This window comes from Seriola aureovittata, chromosome 21 (genome assembly GCF_021018895.1).
Source record: "Seriola aureovittata isolate HTS-2021-v1 ecotype China chromosome 21, ASM2101889v1, whole genome shotgun sequence".
Lineage (NCBI taxonomy): Eukaryota > Metazoa > Chordata > Actinopteri > Carangiformes > Carangidae > Seriola > Seriola aureovittata.
Window position 1 is genome coordinate 8,698,594 of NC_079384.1, and position 20,164 is coordinate 8,718,757.

At 40.5% G+C, this 20,164-nt stretch overlaps 1 protein-coding gene across 1 annotated transcript in view; it reads right to left on the reverse strand.

Annotated features, from left to right (window-relative positions):
• Nucleotides 1-15,675, reverse strand: part of LOC130162304 (double C2-like domain-containing protein alpha) — a 37,949-nt gene extending 22,274 nt beyond the window's left edge. The window contains exons 1-7 of the mRNA XM_056365993.1: nt 15,289-15,675; nt 11,034-11,392; nt 10,522-10,601; nt 9,566-9,640; nt 9,233-9,342; nt 6,329-6,455; nt 4,141-4,200 (exon numbers count right to left, since the gene is read on the reverse strand). Coding sequence (XP_056221968.1) covers nt 4,141-4,200; nt 6,329-6,455; nt 9,233-9,342; nt 9,566-9,640; nt 10,522-10,601; nt 11,034-11,392; nt 15,289-15,320 — 843 coding nt within the window. The 5' untranslated portion in view covers nt 15,321-15,675. The remainder of the gene's footprint in view (nt 1-4,140; nt 4,201-6,328; nt 6,456-9,232; nt 9,343-9,565; nt 9,641-10,521; nt 10,602-11,033; nt 11,393-15,288) is intronic.
• Nucleotides 15,676-20,164: the final 4,489 nt, after the last annotated feature.

A 20,164-nucleotide genomic window follows, 5' to 3' on the forward strand; every position in this document is an offset into this window, starting at 1 on the left:
AGGTGGTGCATGAGCTGCACAACTAGCTGGTAAATTAGTGACTTAAGGTTCAGAGTTAAAATGATGCCTGAACATGATGCATCAGAGCCTTGTGCCATGACCTGCTGATGAAACAGGCAATAATATTCATACTATTCTGCAATCAATATTTTTTATGTATTACCTGTGGATTAAATGAGTAAGTGTAATGGGGTCTCTCATACTGACGAACCCTGGACTTTTGGATTCAAGCAGTGACTTCAAATGAATGCCAATGTTGCTCTGTGTCTGTTCAATGTGCAAAAGCCATAGCTGTCTGTAAACATACTCGACATATCAACTTAATGAGGTGATAATAGGTCAGTGTTGTTTTTACTGAAACCAAAAAATCAATTGATGTAGGTTTAAGGCTGCAGTGAAAATAAACCATTGAAACACTGCAGGTTTGTCTATTGGGGCACAGCAAATATTAAAATAAGCCCAACGTTTGGTGAACAGTGGCTACATTTGCCACAAGTTGACAGGATGAATGCTAAAACATTGTAAAAGTATAGACTTCTGTATAGGCCTAAAACACAATTCCAGCTGAATTCCACCATGTCTTTAAGACCTGCCCAGTCTGAACCAAACTGTTACTGCCGAAACCTGCCAAGACCCAAAACACCACAGAGACTCAAGTTTATGGTCCTGCTTTATTTCATTTGTTGACCGTTAGCTTATCAGGCTAATGCAATGCATTGTCTACGCCCTTTTACTCATCCCATTTGCTATTGCATGTCTACTTGCAACACATAACATCCAAGAGGTAAGAAATGAAAATCATTAAGCCTGGACCTGGTCCAACTCTGTACAAACACACAACAAAATGGCCCAAACCCGACCCAAAACCTGATGCTTTATCTGGACCCCTTTATTCTGGTCCGGTAGCATACCAGCAGAAATACAAGTGAAGAAGAATCATCAAGTCAGAAAAAGGAGTCAGTAATGTTCACTATACAGCAATATCTATCATTTATAGGTTCTACACATTAGCCACTATATGTTACTGTTCATACAGGCTGCAGCTGCAAAAGCCCTGAGGGTACTGAATCGACCCTGGGTGACTTTTATTGTCTATGAATTCAGCTTTGAATTATGAGGAAAAGTGTGTCATTTCTTCTTTCAAAGTTTACATACGTCTTGCTTTAAAATGTACTTTGTGTTTCTCGCTGTGATGTGGCTCATCTCTCTTCTGTCATTCATAAGCAGACTCATCTAAAGAACACTATGACTTTCATCTAACATTTGAGCTCATCTGCCACAGCTGAGAGACAGAGCCAGCTATCACTGTCACTGAGAACAAAACAGGAGTGCAGTCGGTCCGATGGCAAAGACCTGTCTAGGAAAAAAAACCAAAGCCTCAGCCTTTAAGTCATATTAATGCACTTTGTCGCTTGTGGCCTGAGTATTTTCCATGGACAACATCAAACTGTTAGCAAAGCGTTTGACAACAAGCAGAGCAACTGAGTAGATTCAAAGTGACAGATGAAAGAAGTGAGGAAGCAGTGACAGAGGGTGAAGAAGGGGAAGACGATGTTCTCACAAGAGCGTGACTCACCGTCATGGCCAACAGCACAAATGTATGTATGTTATTTATAGGAAAGATGCATGTTTGCTATTTAAGAATTTTCATCACTGCAGGTGCAGGATTTTCAGCCGAGTTATCTGTGTTGTTTCACCACAGAAACTGGAGAAGGTTCTGCTCTACTGCCTATAATATAACTTTAATATGAATTCCATTACTCCTGTAGCATATTTTTCCTTGAATGTCTCTACTTTAGATTCCTCAGTCTCTCATTAAGTCTTATCTTCAGGCGATAGGTGGACAGTCAAGGCGATCAATATGCCACACACCCTACACTCTTGCATGCTCCTCCCTCTCTGTTTCTAATTGTCTCAACAGCTTGGCCCCTTCTTTCTCCTAATTCTCTCTTTTCAGTCTTTTCCCTATCCTTGCCTCTGTTTTTCTATGGGAATTATCATTACTGCCAACAGTCAATTCACCATCTGTCGCCAACGAGTAGGAGACTTTAAAACTCGCAGTTTTTGAGGATAATTTGTACCAGGTATCTGCAAATAAAACAGCTCAGACCTTCACAGATCGATAGAGAGCAACTCATTAGGGAGGTGGAAATAAACAGGCATTAGCGTGGAGACAGCGACACACAGCTACACACAAACACACACAGTGACAGATCAATGGGAACGAGATGAATTTGTGGGTGGGTTTGCGAGGCGAGAAAACAGGATGATCAGCAGACACATTAAACAACCCTAAATATGGTGAGAAACACAGAGGCAGCTGTTTAACTCCAATGAAGTTAAAGGACTACACTGGTCCTTGGGTTTAGCTGCTTCCGTGATTTACCCAAATATATGATGAGACAACTGGCTCTAAAATCATCTCTGTGGTTAAAAAACCTGAGACACTAAGATTTTTGTTTACTAGAAATTATCTTTCAATTTTTATGACCTGTTAAAAAAAAATAAAATATAATAAAAGATTGAATTCATATGTAATAACAAAAAAAACACTATTGACCAATCAGGTTTTGCTGCTACAACCCTATTTGGTCTGGTATGACAAGTAGCTTGTAGTGGCTAATGTTACTCATGTTTTGTTTAAAAAACATGAGTAATGGAAAATTTGTGGATAAATATAAAGAATACATTGGAAAAGGTCAAAAAGATCAAATTAAATTAAATCAAATTAAGAAATACAATAAACAGTATGGACAAACACAACAAAGATGGTTAATCTCAAATAGATTAGTCAAGCTGAGCTGAGTCATGAAGTAGCAGCATTACATAAACACATGGGCCACTATATAAATTAACTATTAGGGCTGAAATGATTGGTCAATTATTCCACTTGGCCAATCAAACAATGGCTCTAATCAGGTCAAAATGTCAGACATTCTCTCATTACAATGTTTGCAAATTTTATGACAATACTGGCTCATCTCCACTTGTGTTACTCAGTGTTGTAAAGTAACTAAGTGAATTTACTCAAGTACTGCTACTTTACTCTTTTACTTCACTGAATTTCAAAGGCAAATATGGCACTGTTTACTCAGCAGCTCTAGTTACTATGTATATAGTTACTTTGTGTGATCTTTTGAAATATAATACATTTCCAGTGCACAAAATCTTCTTCTTATCAAGTTACTTAATCTGTACTTGAGTCCTTTAAATCTTTAATTTCTTTAAGGAAGGTGAAGAAATCTGACCTCTACGACATTTTCACAGTTCTTCTCCTTTTTAGAACATTTACAAAAATATCTAAAAGTAAAAACTCATTGAATACAGTATTCTTACTGCACGGACAGATTTTTTTCCTAGTTTTTTAAGAAAGTAAGGTTTTTAAGATGTAATTATACTCAAAAATGTCTTCCAGGAATGGTTCAATGCCTAGCAATATATATTTGTAACTTTGCTCCACCTCGACCACCTACAACAGTGAAATAAGGCTACGTAGATATTAATACATCAGGCAGCCATTATTTGTAATTAATTTCTCTGTGATACAAAAATCAAACTCAATTAACCAGTCTAACCACAGGGTGATTTGAAATGTAGGCTATTGCACTTAATTACCTCATAACAATAAATTAATGCTGGCTTAATGGATTACATCACTCAAGTGACTTAATTGATTTTTGTGTCTCACAGAAAAGGAATGGAAACCAAAAATTTCCTGGAACAGTAGAGAACATACATTAATATGATTTGCAAGATGGTTAGCAGTGATGTGAAGTATTAGTATACTCAATTTGTGCTAATTGCTTTGATTTTAATGGCACACATCTTAACGGGCAAGTCTGGGTATAATTAAATATAAAAGTATGTGCAAATCATGCAAACAATCATCTAAATGTTGTGTATTAATTTTGCTTAATTAATGGTAACATTGGTTTACTAAGAATGTTGCTTGCCATAGATAAGAGCAAATCCAAGGCACAGAGAAAATATTTTGGAGCCATTTAGTCATTTTAGTTTCATACTGGACAAGGTGACCTGGGTCTAGTCTTTTAGCACAGGTTGGAAGCTGGACTCTGAGTGGACAGACAGACGGAAGGAGGGTCACGTCGACCAAAACAGACAGAGGAGTCATGCGTTCACCTCTCTCAGGTAGCAGGAGATTCCTCTCAGGGCTGTGCTCATCGCAGTTGGTGATGCCAGCTGGAGGTATAGAGAGCAAAAAGGAGAGAAAGAGATAAATAATATGAGGTATGACTGACAGAAAAGCCATACAAGCAGCTTAAAGGAGGAAAGATTGAAGAGGAAGACATGGATGTGTCAAGGGTGAGGCCACTTTGAAAATTACAGGTCTGACACAGTGTCTGGTTCGCAGGATGACAGAAGGGGGTTTAGCGTTTGATCGCAGAGTGGCCACCGGCCTCAGAGGGCCAATTTAATACCAACAGCCCTTTCCAACTCATAAAGAACAAAAACCCAGCACCCTCCTGCCTCTTTTCACACACATGCCCCCCGCTCTCCACCACTTTTATTTTTTAATCCATTTGTTTCTCATCTCTCTCTCTTTCTATTGACACTCCACCGGCCCCCCTCTCCTCTCGCTCTTTCTCCTCACCTTTTATTCCTCCACTCTACTGTGTACCCTTTTCCCACGTTGACCCAGCTGACATTTAGCCTGCACAAAAAGCTATTTGTGGGCTATAAGAATAGATGTGATACTCTGTTCTCTGTTTAGTTTATATTTGTAATTTGTAAAGGAGGCAATAATCATCTCAATTATGTCAGTGGACCAATATCACCAGCTGATATTGGCTTAATCCATTATACATTGTGTGGCCAAAAACATGTGGACCCACCTGTCCTTCGTTTACTTTTGGACTGGAACTGTTTTTCTTGGTTTGGGCTCTTAAACCTTGATGCTGCAGCACACAATGTTATTTCAGACAAAAGTATGTTTCAAACTTTGTGGCAACAGTTTGGTTTTTCTTTTGGTTTTCTCCAAGTTTAGTGTGGAAGATCAGGTCTGCACAGAGCCCTGACATCAACCATAAGCAAGACCTTTTTGATGAATTTTAACAGAGACTGTGAGACAGGCTTCATTGCCCATCAACAATCACTAATGCTCTTGAGGCTGAATGAGAGCAAATCCCTGAAGCTAGATCCCAAATCTTGTGGAAAGCTTTCTCCAAAGACTTGAGGGTGTTAAGGGAGCAGTTTTAGGCCTGTGGCTTTGAAATCATGTATGGGTGTAATATTTTGGTGTCCACATATTTGTCCACATACTTTAGGCCATGTAAAGTATCTGCACAGGATGATTTTTATGCATATTAGACCATGACCTTTCTTTATTCAGCTGTACAACTTTCTAACAACACATCCTTTATAAAGAAATAAGTTGTTACTAACAGCTTAATCATGTATTAATGCTCCATAGATCAGTTAAACCATCAATAGGAAACAAAATTGGGTGTCATCAGGTTGTGAAAAAGTAGTTTATTAAGAACTTACTAAGCATTTATTGATTACCAACATTTAATAATGCATTATTACCAAATAGAAAAGACAGTAGTTTAGTTTTTTTTTTTTTTTCACAACATGGCAACCCAAATTTTGTTCCTATTTATAAAGCATTCGTTAATTATTTATTAACTATTAATAAAGCCATTAATTACAACTTGAAAATTCGTAATAAACGGCGCTGTATTAGAAAGTGGTACCACTGCAGCTGTTAGTGTTATTTAGTATTATTCATAAGAATGTCATTTCAGTCGAGGTTCACTGTTCTGTTTCTTTCTTAAACAGTATCAAACATATCTGAGGGATCCTGGCTTTAAATATTTACAAACCAGCCTGTTTATTTCCTGTTTACTCTGATATCAATATCAGCATTGATCAGTCTTTAATGTCAAATAAAGGGGGGTGATCTTGAGTGAGTTGAGGTATTTTGGGACATGTTGTCCAGCACCTTTTTGGGAGGCATTTGTCCAGTTCTTTTTCGATCGATATGGCAGACACATTGGTGTTTTATCATGAGACCCAGGTGTGTGGTCATCATGAAAGTGGATTGGTAGTGTATATCGACATTTTTAATGCCTCCCTGTTGTCGCATTTCCTGTCCTCCTTTGCCCCTCCTCCATCTTTTTTTTCTACTTTAAAAGATGAGAATGTGAGTAAGACAGGAAGCCTTAATATATTGAATATTACTGTACCCTCCAGTGATTTATCTCTCTCATCATACACATTCATTATCCTCTTTCCTTCCTTTTAGTCTTTCTTTCCTATCCTTCTTTTTATTCTTTCTGCTCCCCCTCTCTTCTGCTCTTCTTCTCACAGGAGGCGGATGCTCCAGACAGATGTTAAAGTGTTTGGTCTGGTCAGGCTTCACACGGCGTAGGGCCACCCGCGACTCCCCAATGAACTCATTATGTGTCAGCTTGTCTTCGTCGCACACGGACACCCTGGGAGTGAGAGACAGGGGTGGGGGTAGGATTCAGGGGGGTGGGGGATGTTGGTTAATGAGAGAGAGCGAGAGACAAAGATGAGGAGAAAGGGAAACATGGTGTGCTTTTGTGAGGGAGGGCGGTAGTCAAACAACAGCATTTTATGACTCATTCAATTATTCTTAATGTTGTGACAACATTATAATGAGGGAAGGAAATTGTTGACAGAAACCTGACCCACATTAAAGAGCACACAGTCAGAAAAATCACCTATGTCTAAAGCCAGCATCTGTAGACACAGTAATTACCTCTTTCCCTCCCGTGGGAATTCAGATAGTGTGAAAGTGCATCTGCAGGGTTAATTCAATCCATATTTATGGGCCTGGCAAACTTTTGCACCTGCCATTATGTCACTCGAAATGCGTAAGTGGGTGGGAGCAGCAGAGAGGAGTGAAGGCGATGGAGGGAGGCTGCATATGTGAAATCAAAAGCTGCCGAGCGAAGGATGGACTGACGTGGGTGAGAGGCAGAGATAAAAACTGAAGAATTTATTTAAATTTGCATGTGTGTGTGTCCGTGAAGAGTCATTTATGCGCGCAAATGTGCATGTCTATAGGCAGATGTGAAAAAATCAGTATGCTACAGGTTAACTGGAATCCAGCATGATTGCTTTTGTCTGTCTTTTATGTAAATGTGAATGAAAGACATGCGAGGAGGAGAGGAAAATTAAGAATGCATCTGGCAGAGGAGAAATACAGATATGAACATGCTTCCTTTTCATCAGCTGTTTTACTTGACTTCTAACTGAGTTTATAACCATAGGAATGAAACCTTGCAGTCACCTGCTACCTTCAGTGTCTGGTAATAAAACATTGTTTTGCAAGGAATGTGAAAGGTGCAGGAGGCCAGCTGCCTGGGGACACCAGATATGGGTTGACATCCCTAGAAGTAATTTCTAGTCTTGTAGCTTATTAGCCAGAACTCTTCAGAGTCGAATAGCAGCGAAATAGGAAAGAAAGAACATGGAAGGGAAAAAAAGACAGAAAAGACTGGGGTAGGAAGCAAAAAAGAAGTGAGAGCAGAGGAGAATAAAGAGAGACCGAGTCAGTCAGCGGTGAGAGTAGAGAGATGGTGCAATAGATATACAAGCAAAGTCTGTGATCAAAGGGGCTTGAGGATGGAGCGATGGGTGAAGGTACAACGAGTGCAGTTACACAGCATGAAGTAATGCACACATTTCCTGCATCAAAAAGATTTCATAATGTCAGTAAAGCAGGGAGAGAAATCTCATGGCACCAGAGTGGACGGCCACAGTCACAGGCAGTCACCTGCTCACAATGAGAACATGGGAATTCATGGATCATTGTCTAACTCTGTGAGCGGCTTCAAATCAACATAACTTAAAATGATGAGATAATAAGTCAAAATATTGATTTAAGAAGTCAAAATTATGAAATAAAAGGTCACAATTGTGACTGGGTATAATTTTTATTTAGTAAGTCATAATTTTTCTCTATCTCATTCTTTCTGTGTATCTCACAATTTTAACTCATTATCTCATGATTTTGACTTAGTATCTCTGAGATAAGTGAAAATATTAAGTTACTAAGTCAAAACTAGATATGATAACTAGATGAGATAATAGATCAATATGATGAGATATTAAGGTAGAATTATCCTGTCATCATAAGGGAATATAAATATGCAATTTAAACTCTTCTGATACTGTAAGATCTGCATTTTCTTACATTTCCGTTTTATGAACCCTCAGAGAATATGCTGCAGTTTGTTACCTACTGCTGCAGCTTTGAAGTTGGAGAATTAAAAACAATATGTAGCTGCAGTTTCTCCAGGCTAGAAAAAATGAGGCTTCAGCTCTTTTTTCAAATGTGGCGTATCTCCTGGTTGCATTGAGTTCTGGTCGAATGAAGCTGCTGTCAGAGGAGAAATTGGAAAACCTACCTTTCCTGTGATGGATTTCTTTTGTAAGTCTGGAAAGAAACCCTTTTAGTCACATTCTTAGGGACAAGAATGGCCCTACCCTAAGATGGCTGAACTATGGGATGGATTATTCATAATAAAGATTTATGCATGTGAAAAGGTGGTCACATTCAGTCCCTGAAAAAAATTACTTGGCAAACAATTTGTAAGATCAGTGCATTGCAGGGGACAACTTCAACATGTTTACGTGTCTCAATAGGTCAAACTTTCTGTCTCCTGATCTTTAAATGCCTCTGTTGAATTAACACAGTGTCGTAGGCCAGTGGTGGATCCAGTTTCTCTAATTTCCCCCGAGACCTCAACCGTCGATCCTATTTAAATCCCACGTGTGCCATGGCAAAGTTTTAGTCACAGGCAGATACAATTCGCAGCTTTTGTCACCTCTGGAGGGGGTCAATGAAATTAAAACACCCTGCAGTGCTTAGTCTGACCTCAATCTGTCACTGCAACTTGGAAAGAGAGAAAGGCAGGGGGAGAGAGAGGGAAGGAAAGACAAAAGAGAAAAGGGTGGTTTAGAAGGAATGAGGGGAGATCTTCTCTGATCCTTGTGGACAGGAGAGATGTGAGGACAGGGAGGAACGAAGGTGAGGTGACAAAGGAGGATCAAAGAATCAGCGGAGATGGAAGGAGAGAGGGAACATAGTGAAACGGAGAAAGGATAAAGACTCTGAGATTGAGATATAGGATAAGAAATCCTTTGTAAGCAGGAGTCAACTTTCTGATGGGAAAAAAAGAACAGACAGGCAGGAAATGAGGCGGACAAGAGTGAGAAAGCCTCTACAGTAAACATTTACCGGAGTGTTTTGCGATACATGTCTTCCTCAGTGATTCCACAGTAAGTGAGTGTCTCGTTCCACACAGGGTTCAGCGTGTTGCGAACAGTCTTGGTTTTCAGTTTATTGGCCTGTAAATCACAGCGGGGGGGAGGAAAACAATAATGTAACCCCAAGCTTTTTCCAAGAGCTGCAAACAGCAAACAACTGCAACAGGAAAAACAAATGCTTCATTTTGCCTCAGTGCAGATTTACTGGTCTCTGAAACTCTAAAATTATAGAATGAATTAAGTGTGCACTCTTTTTCTGATGGTCTTTTTCAATCAAAATGATGCTCTGATACTAAAATCAGACCTTGCAAGCTCCTGGCAGAAGATGCAGCTTGATGTAAGGATCAGCCAAACCGTTGAAATCCATCGGTTTCAGACCCTTATAGACACAGAGAGGATATAAGATGTTTTAATCTGACATAATACAGAAACCTCACAGCCTGTTTTAAAACAACGTAAAACATTAAGGATTAAAAACTGTGCTCTGTGCGGCTCTGCTTAGACACAGGGGTGCTCAGAGGTAAACACTGATTTTAGCACACTAACATGCTAACAGTGACGATGGTCAGATGCTGATGTTTAGCAGGTAAAATGTTTGCCATGTTCACTGTTTTACTTTAATGTGTTAGAATGCTAACATTTTATAATTAGCACTAAACAAAAAGTACAATAGTTGTTGAGACATTTCATGAAAAATGTCAACCTAATGGTGGCCAGTGTAGGTTGTTTAGGTTCATTGTGGTAGAAATAGGAAATAATGTTGACTATTATTTAACATTTGCTCCCATCATGTCTCTTATAGCCACTGGAGGTCATGAAACAACAAAATGTAATAATAATTATTAATAATAATAATAATAATAATAATAATAATCTGTTTGCGTAGATGACCTACAAGTTTATTTTTTACAGCAGGAAAGTCTTGAAGAGTCAAAGGATTACCAAACTCACAAGTATTCATCCACTGGGGACCATGAATATCTTTGCAATTTTATGGCAAGCCATTGTCTATTTGTTGAGATATTTCAGTTTGGACCAAAGCAGTGCGCCAACCAAGACATTATCATCCCTGGAGCTATGCCTCTAGCATGGCTAAAAACAGAATTTGTTGTTTTGATCTTTGGTGTCATAGGTTGAACACATGAACACAACTGACACAAAGTTAAACGATAACTTATTCTCAGTAGAACTGACTTTGTATTGGTGCAAGACAAACTACCTGTGGTGGTTCTGGTGGAGTTTTCAGTGGAGAGTACTTACCTTTGCTCTCAGGACTGTGCAGTGTAAGGAGCTGGTGGCTTTCTCATACAGTAGGTCAAACTCTAATGTTCCCAGGGAGGCTGGAAGGCAGTTAATAAGAAGTCATACGATTACATTGTTAATTGCTTTTGTCCTGATGACTTCATTGCCTGGAATAGCGATGGAGAATGATGGCAGGGGGAAACACAACCTACAGACCAGCAGCAATTGTCTCCATGCCTCAACACTTTGTTAGTTTAAAGGAACTGTTCAACATTATAGTAGTAGTTGTCATTTGAGCCAACAATGTCAGTGGTTGTTAGCTAGAAATGAGAAACCTGATTTTGTTTACTTTCGTTAAAGACCCATTGTTTCACTATCACTGTGAACTTGTGCTAGAACAGAAACCTTGAGGCTGATAACTAATTCTGTGCTAGGCCTTTTCTCCCAAATTCATATAAGTGTTGAAATAATTTCTCTTCTATTGTCAAGAAGCTTCAGTGAAACCAGGTCATTACTTTCAGGTGACTCACTGTTATCATCGCTGTCACAGCTGTCGATCTCAATGGAGGTGTCCATGCTGCTCATGGCCGACAGTGAGCCCCCTCCACCTGCCCCCCCTGTTAATAACGGTGACAACAGGCCGCTGCTCCCTTTGCCGCCTCCCCCTCCAACTGCCCCTTCCCCTTGACCTGCAGTGCTAGGGCTGAGTGTGGTGGGAGCTGCCACCTGATTGGGCGAGAGCGGCTCAGAGAAGGAAGAAGTGGGTGAGAGACGAGGGAAGTAAGCAGAGATTTGACGGATGGGGCGGATGGGGCCCGGGCACACGTCGATGGCCATGTGCTCCTGGATGGAGATGCCTAAGCGTTTTCCTTTTCGCACAGTCATAGGTCTAGAGGGAAAGAGACGGAAATTTAAATCACATTTCTTTTCAGCAACTCAACAATTGAAACTTTGGAATGCATTCAGACCAAGCAAGAAAGAAGACATTGATCCACAGATATGAGCCGTGTTCCCAATTTCTCTTCTACAATACCCAGTGACACAAAGTGAGCTTAATAAGATGACTTGTGATGAATAGGATCTTTTCCTGCATCTGGCCATCTCTGAGATATCATCACACCTAATGGGAGTTTCTCATTTGCCATATAGTCAACAATAAGAACTTGTGATATGAATCTTTTATCTCAAACTGCTGTCATGTTGAAAACTCCTTCAACATAATTAGGACTTGGAGAAAGAAAGACATTACTCATAAGATGACAAAATACAGCCGAGGATGTGCACGAATTTGCATTTCAATTGACTACATCTGAATAAACTCAAGCCTATCAGGGTGGATAAAGGATAATGGACAATAGGGGTCTCCCCCGTATCCTAATCATCCTTAGTGAAATTGCAGTGCCTGTAAGCTGCTGAGGCATGCGTGTTATCTAAAGTACTTAACAATCCTCCATAGACAGACAGGTAATTATGGGATGAAGTCTTTACAGGGTGGATCGCTCTTCACTGTACTCGGAGGGAGAGAAGAGTCCTGATGATTATATAAAGTTGTGGAAGCTGGGAATGTAGTTGACCACAAGGCTGATGTGTCTGCTCTCTTCCCAAAATAAATAAGAGGGGGGTGGATTACAAATATCTCACAGCTTTTGTTGTCTAAAGACAGCAGGCCTTGAGGGGGCGTTCTGTCCTCAATGCCCCCCCACCCCGCTTGGACTGCATTCTGCTCTTTCTGCATTAAACAATTGAAAGAGAGAAGTGAATATTTGAGCTTCCTCTGTGTTATCTGTTGGTTGAATGTCTGCGAAGTTTGGAAAGGTTTTAAAGAGGACTAGCCACGAGACTAGTACTGACTAGTCTGAATGATCTGAAAGTAAACCCCACAAAAAGAAATACGTGGGAATCAGAGCAAGTGTTTTATTAACGACCCTCATCCACTCAGAGGAATGGATCATCTCAGACCTGCATCCATATTAAAGGAATAGTTCTACCTACACTTGTTCACTCTCTTAGATGAAAATATTGACACCACTCTCATGTCTGTATCGCAAATATGAAGCTACAGCCAGCAGCCAGTTAACTTAGCTTAGCATAAAGAGTGGAAACAGAGGGGAAACTGGTCCCTGGCTTAGGGTCACAGGGGGGCTGGAGCTGACATTGGGCCGGGTAAACCCTGGAAAGGTCTATCACAGGGCTGACAAAGAGACAAACAACCACTCACAGGCAATTCAGAGTCACCAATACACCTAACCTGCATGTCTTTGGATTGTGGGAGGAAGCCAGACTACCCAGAGGAGAGCCATGCATGCAGGCATGAGGAGAACATGCAAACTCCAACAAAGTCAGTCTGCAGGTTCGAACCCAGAACCTTCTTACTTCCTTCCTTCTAAGGCAACAGTGCAAACCACTGCACCGCTGTGCTCCAGTAAACAGATTAATTTCAGACCCTTCAGTCTTCAAAATGAAGTCAACATGACCAATGGTTCCCTGGCTTAAGTGTCTCTGAAATTGTTGCCTCTGACTGTTGACCTTCAGCAGAATAACAAGCAGTGAGGGTCATTTGTCATGTATGGTCGGGTCTCTTTGCTGTGAGCACAACAGTGTGTGATGCACATCACAGCTCATCCCGCTTTTCCTTGGCTGGAGATGAAACAAACTTCTGAAATACACCGCTGCGTGCCAGCATGCAAACTTCCTGGACTCATTTGACTGAAAGGACTCTGACAGAGTGCTGGCTCTGGAATGGAAAATGATGGACATCTTGCCTTTTGAAAACCAGCTGCAGCCATTTTGGTGCTACTATGGACCAGAATAGCACAATTAATGACTTCTGAAGCAAAGAAGATCTGGTCAGAGTTCAACACTGTTCAATTAAGTTGCGCAGAGATAACCTCTGACTGATGCACTTCAGGACGAGAGTCTGTGATTTTTCAAATAAGAGCTGGATGAATGTAGAGAGATAAACCGGCGCTTATCACAGCCAGAGTATATTATTTCAGTCTCCCACAACAATAAAACAACACTGAAGCCGCCCACAGAAGGAAATAATCTTAAGTGGAAGATTGCAAGATGAGGAGAAGGGGAGAACAAGTTAATGAAACTCCCTGTGATGATGATGATTATGACCAGAATTGATTGAAAGATTAATTAACGCGGATGAGTAGATAGAATGATTGTGCTTATGAGTAATATATAATCCTTCAAATAGGCACACACAAAAATAGCAATACATTCACACAAGCATGTAGGCTGACGTACATACAGATACACTTCTGTCAGATCATTAATTCATCTCACTACACACACACGCTGTGCAGCTGTTGCAGATTTGTGAGTGAGTGTCTGTTGATATAATGTGCGCAGTCAGTCGCCTCCAAGTCCTAGCAGATGTGGCCGTAAGCCAGAGACGCCTGAGCACCAGCAGCAGCATCAGCAGCAGCAGCCGCACACGTAGCCTACAACCGGCAGGCCTGGTGGCTTGCAGCTCGCAGGGAAGCAGAAGCTCCCGGGGGAGCTCATGATTGATCGTTCTCATGCTGCCAGCTGGAATGTTTCTCTCATCTTCTCTTTTCATCATCATCTTGTTGCTGAGACGTGTGGTAGTGCACACTCAAAAATAATAGGGCACATATTTCACCCTCACACTTCACAGGTTTTCTATGTGGCTAACGCTCGTTTACATACATGAGTCTTAGCCTTGGAGCACATGGCTGAGCTACTTTACATAATCCCTATAAGCCACAAGATAATGGCCCAACTTGTCCACAGCAGCTACATACAGCAACCCTGTGGCTGTTAGTTATGCAACCACATACAATACAGTGTATTATGCATGGCGTAAATCCGTGAGGTTACATAGGTTTCCAGCTTCAAGAGGGAGGAATGAAGCTGCCAGAAGCCAGCAGTCAGGAATATCTTCGTGCCTCCCCTCCTCCTGTTTTAGCTCCTTCACTTTACATTAGAGTCATATCACAGGCATGGGGACTCTCTCCCTTGAGCTCACTCCTCTACCTTCTCATCTCCACCTTATTAATCCACCTCTCTTCTTCGTCTCCACTCTCTATCACCATCTCTCCATCAGTCTCTCTCAGACACCATTATTCCACCTGTAGGTATGTGAGGATCTCTCTTTCCCTCTCTTTCGGCTGGTTTTCTTCTTCTTCTCTTGTGTCCTACATACAATGGGCCCCTGCAGCGGGCTCCGTTCACCTTTAAATAACAAGCTGCTGGCTGACAGGCAGATGGTATAGTACAGTGCCGCAAAGTGTAGCCACTCATTAGAGCTTGATAGTCAGCACATCATTTATAGCTAACCACAGTGACAGTGAGCACTTGTCAATTAGAGCCAAGTTATTTTCAAGCTGTCAAGGATGAGTAAACTTCAATGTGTGTGTGTGTGCATGTGTGTGTATGTGTGAGACAGAGAGTGTGTGACTCATATGTCTCTGTGTTGGAAACTGTGAAAAAAAAGTGAAGGAGCAGGTAAAATGATACAAAAACAGACTGCCACATGTTGCACTTGTCTGCTGTGTGAGAATGATGCAGAATAAATGTGTCCGTCTGCCAGCCTGGTTTTTACTGCATTAGTTTTCATTCTCTCATGCTGAAGAAAACACACACACATACACGAATCAAATAAACAGACAAGTACAAAACAGTGCATAAAAGTGCCTTTTGTGCAGGGAAATAAAAGGGGGAAAAAATACCTATGAATGACAACATTCCCAGCCTTGGCAGCAGATTCATCCTAGATGTTTCTCTGAATAAAAGAATGAAATGTTGACTTACCTCAGTGATAGCGCAAGTGTGAAACTCCTCATAAAAAAAGAGGGGATTCCAGTGCGGAGAAGAGAGGGAGACTAACAGGTGGCAAAGAGAGGAGCAGAGAGTAGAGAGAGAGGGAGAGGGAGAGTAGAGAGAGTGATGAAGAGAGAGAGAGAGAGAGGAAAAGAGATAGAGGAAGAGAGACAGAGGAAGAGAGGGAGAGCAGGACTGAGCCAGCTCTACACGTATCATTAAAAATTAAATGCACGAATAGTTCAAGTTGAGATGAAAACGGGGAGCGGAGAGGGGAGAGAGGAGAGCGGCATGCCGGAGGAGGAAGAGGAGGAGGACAAGGAGGATAGAAGGAGTGAGGTGGAAGAGAGAGAGAGGCAGCAGGGAGTTATTCCTTGACAGTCTGTTGTGCATGTGACTGTTTCGCCTCACTCCCTCCTGCATCTCCCCCCACCACCACCACCACCACTACACACACATCCCTGTTTCACTATGTTCGTGGGGACCCATTAGTGGCATAATTCATTCACTAGCCCCTTACCCAAATCTTAACCATCACAACTCAACCATAATCCTAACCCCAACCTAAACCCAGTTCTAACCCTGACACTCAACCTACATCTTAACACTCAAACAGCCCTTTAAACGTGGGATCCAGCATTTTGGTCCCCACAGATATAGTAAGAACAATGAATTTACCCTGTGAACAAGTATTGATTTATTGCCTGATACACCAAAATAAAATTCAATTTTTACACTAATGGAGCTACTTCAGCCAATTCTAAAGGGTTTACAAACTGGTTATTTGTACCTGGCTTCAAGGACTAATTAACAAAAGGTTTTCCTTCTCTTCCAACTGTTTGAATGCCAAATGTTTTTCTAAAATCCATTATGAAAATACATAAACAAGCCATTTCCCCTGCATTTAGGGGAAGTTAAGTGCTGGAGTTATTTCTTTTCCTGAGCTTTCTAAAGTTTTGCTGTCACAGCAAGGTTTGGTAACATCGTGCCTCAAGAGGGGCTGGGAGGATGGATAAACTATTGTTTGTCAAGAAATAGTTCCAGTCTGTACCTTCCTTTCCAGCCCAGTACAAACCCACATCGCACAATTTATGTCCAATGACAACTTTCAGTGTTACTGCAGGGAGTACCGTGCCCCCTGTAGGTAGCAAGGTGGGGTCTTTATGCTAAGCTCAGCTAGTGACCTGAACGTTGAAATATTCCTTAACCGTGTAACATGCCCAACCTTCACCCTAAAACTCAGCAAAACCTGGCACTGAAGTCCAAAATTCTTAACCCTAATATTCAGTGGTTTACATTGTGTGTCCCCAAATAAGAGATGAGTCCCCATAAGGTGACTATGTGAGATTAGTTACGTCCCCATAATGTCAGTGATACATGTACTCATATACAAACAGCATCTCTTATTAAATGCAGGCTTTGTGTTAACTTTGAGTGGAAAAAAACACATCTAATTAAATCATTCCATTTTTGTGTGCATGTTTATTATTATTATTATTATTATTATAACTAATACACTGTGTCTGAATCTCTCTGTCTCTTTCTCTCAAATACACAGGCACACCTACACACACACACACGCACACCTACACACACACACACACGCACACACACATACACGCATGCACGCGCACACACACACACACACACACACACACACACACACACACACACACACACACACACACACATTCTTCAGTCTCAGTTCTTCCATATAATTAAGCTAATGGTTCTTGAGTCAGTGATAGACAAGGGGAAACATGCTATTTCCCCCATGCGTCTATTGAGGGGACAAAATTGGTGTCTCTGTCTCTCTGTCTCTTCTTATCTGACTTGTCCCTCTCTCTTTTTTTGGCTTCTTTCTTTTCAGAGTCCACACTCTAAAACTCTCTGTCTATCAAAAAAAAAAAAGGAGAAGAAAACTGTCACACAGCACAGGCTGTTGAATAGACTTACTGGTGCTTTTTTTGCGTGTTATCTTCAAAAAGTGCTTGATGTCTTTGTTCAATAGTGTTCTTCATGTCTCTCCCCCTTTCTTATCTCATGCCCCCTCTCCACTTCTCTCTCTCTTTCTCTTTCTGTCACACTCACTAGCACACACACATACACACACACACACACACACACACACACACACACACACACACATGCACACACACACACACACACCCGCATGTATGTACTGGTTCTATTAAATTGATGCCATGGCACAGACAGGCTTGAATGCATTAACACAGTAATATAGTGCACATAAGCCTCCAGAGAAGGATGGCTCCCATTCTATCATGCAAACAGCTCATGCCACACACATTTACACAGTCACCCACACACACACACACACACACAGACAAACACAAACACTGATATTTAGAGCGCCACTCTGCCAACTCTGTCAAAAGACCCCTCAGTCCTTATATCAGCGTTTTGGGATTTATTCCACTTCCCTCCTCCTTCTCATATCTCTACTCTGCTGCCTCCTGTTTGTGAGGATTGAAAATCTCCTCATTATATATGCATAGTCGTTACATGTTCCCTCCACGGCAATTATGTCTGGGACGGGCGTGAGTGCTTCAGTGAAAACAGCTGACCACAATGTCCACCATGGCTCTTAGAAGAACAAATGACATCAGCAAAGCAGTTGGCCTCGTTACAGACAGATGACTAACACTGAGACAAACAGTTTCTCCAACCAATTAAGTGAGAGGAATTTATATTGTATAAATAGACAATTGATGTAGGCTATTGTGAACAATAAATATGGGGTGCAATGTCATAGTTAATTTCAGATTTCATACATACTCTCATTTTATTGGGCAATTTGTTATGTTGGTTAAGGACCTTGCATGTAGTTGATATATTTCAGTGAAGTGGATATTATTCAGCATTTCTGTAACTGTGCCAGTGTTAGCCAGCAGGTTCATTTTCAATCACAGTCCTTTGGCAAAATGTTCCAAAACACAACAATGGCAACAAAATTAACATGACGCAAGAGCACAAATCATGCACAGCAACAAGAAGCAAGAAGCAGTAAAACACTGATGCAATAATATAACAATAACATCCACTACTTGGTGTAGTCACACAAAACTGCGTGAAGCAACAGAACAAAAATGAGCCATGCTGTTAACCACACATACATACATATTCAGTCAAAGTTGAGTTAAGACCAGATTCAGACTTTTTGACATCTTACCTTAAAATGTGTGTAGAAAAAAAGACAAACAAAAGTAGACAACACAGGTAAAGACCAGAATGAAGTGACTGCATTCTAGCTAGTGAGGCATAACTTTTAAAAAAAACATCTTGATGCTTCAATAATTGAGTTGTTACCACATAAATAAGGCATAGGCTAAATCTAATCATAAAATAACAAAAACACCACATAATCTAGTCCTAATAAAAGCTAACTAGCCTAGTATCTTCAGCCTTTTGACTCTAGATTTTATAGATCTTTAGTTTTCTACATATCTAATCAAACATTATTATTTTTGAACTAGTTCATTAGTTCAAATGGACAAAAATAAAGCTAAAGATGAAACAAGAACATATTTAGTTTGTATATAATAAGATTTCCCTGCACCTTTTAGATTGTCCAAATGTACAGCGTCTTTGTGTGTTTTAGGTTTTATGTAAAGTCTGTGACCATGATTCATTATCAGTAAAAACAACATAAAATAAACTGTTATAATATCTGTTATTCAGTTTGGATAAGAACCTTCAAACTTTTAACCTTACTTTCTCAACTTCACTTCCTTGAGTTAGTAAAAACATTTTTTTCTGTGTGTGTCAGGGTGTTCTTTCTTTCTTATTTCCGATGGCAGAGGTAAAGCATTCCTCAAGCACATAATGTACAATCAAGAAAAAAAACTGTCAAACTCTTTTACGAAAACACAAATGCAGACTATATTTTTCTACACAATATAAACTGGAAATTGCAGCTCCTTTGATAATGAAAGAATGGCAAACATAGGCGAGAAGTATAAAGGAAACAAGGTCCTCTTCTCTCTGACTCTCAGCCATGTGACTTCGAGGTCGTCGTGCACCAATTGGGAAAAAAAAGGCTCAAGTTTCTCACAGCACTGTAGTAGACTGCTCCTTCAGTATTATCACTCAATGAGATGATGATTCACTGGCCTAAAAATGTGTCAAATGGACATGAATGAACTCTGAATGCACCTGTATGTGAAAAATGAAAAGGGGGGGGGGGGGGGGGGGGGGGGGGGGCTGACAGCAATGTTGAAATAAGACCTTCAGCAGCTTTGTAATGCCAGCAGAGTGTTAGGAGAGGAAACTGCCAATTAACAAAAATTAAAGTTATAGAAAAGAGCGTATTGTGAGTAACATATTCATGAAACATGGATTAAAATAATAATAATTCTAGACCTGTGGCGTTTATTCATTTCATTTCTGAGTCAGTAACTGCAGAAGTGATTAATAAGCCTCACAAAAGTGGTGTGCTGACATTTTTCTCAAAGAAACAGAGTAGCCTGTCTTAATTAAAGGCACGAAATACCACTCAACCAAACACTTCACACAAGTTTTATGACAATTTCTAGATGATTTATATATATGTAATAAGAGGAAGAATGAACACAAGAGAATTCACAATCTGCAAGTTTTGCTCCTTCGATCTAATGACAGGATCATCCACAAAGATCCAAAGGAAGCAAAGACTTGAGGCAAAATATATAGACCCTTTTTTATATTACTTCATAAGTCAAGTCAAGGGAGTGTGAAACAATAAATGGAAACAGCACCAAGTTTTAGCCTCAAGCATGTGCTCCTCTGAACTGAACATCTAAATGAGCTTCATATTGTATTACTGCATATAGGATGTCCCTTTCCTCACTGCAAATCATCCAGGGTG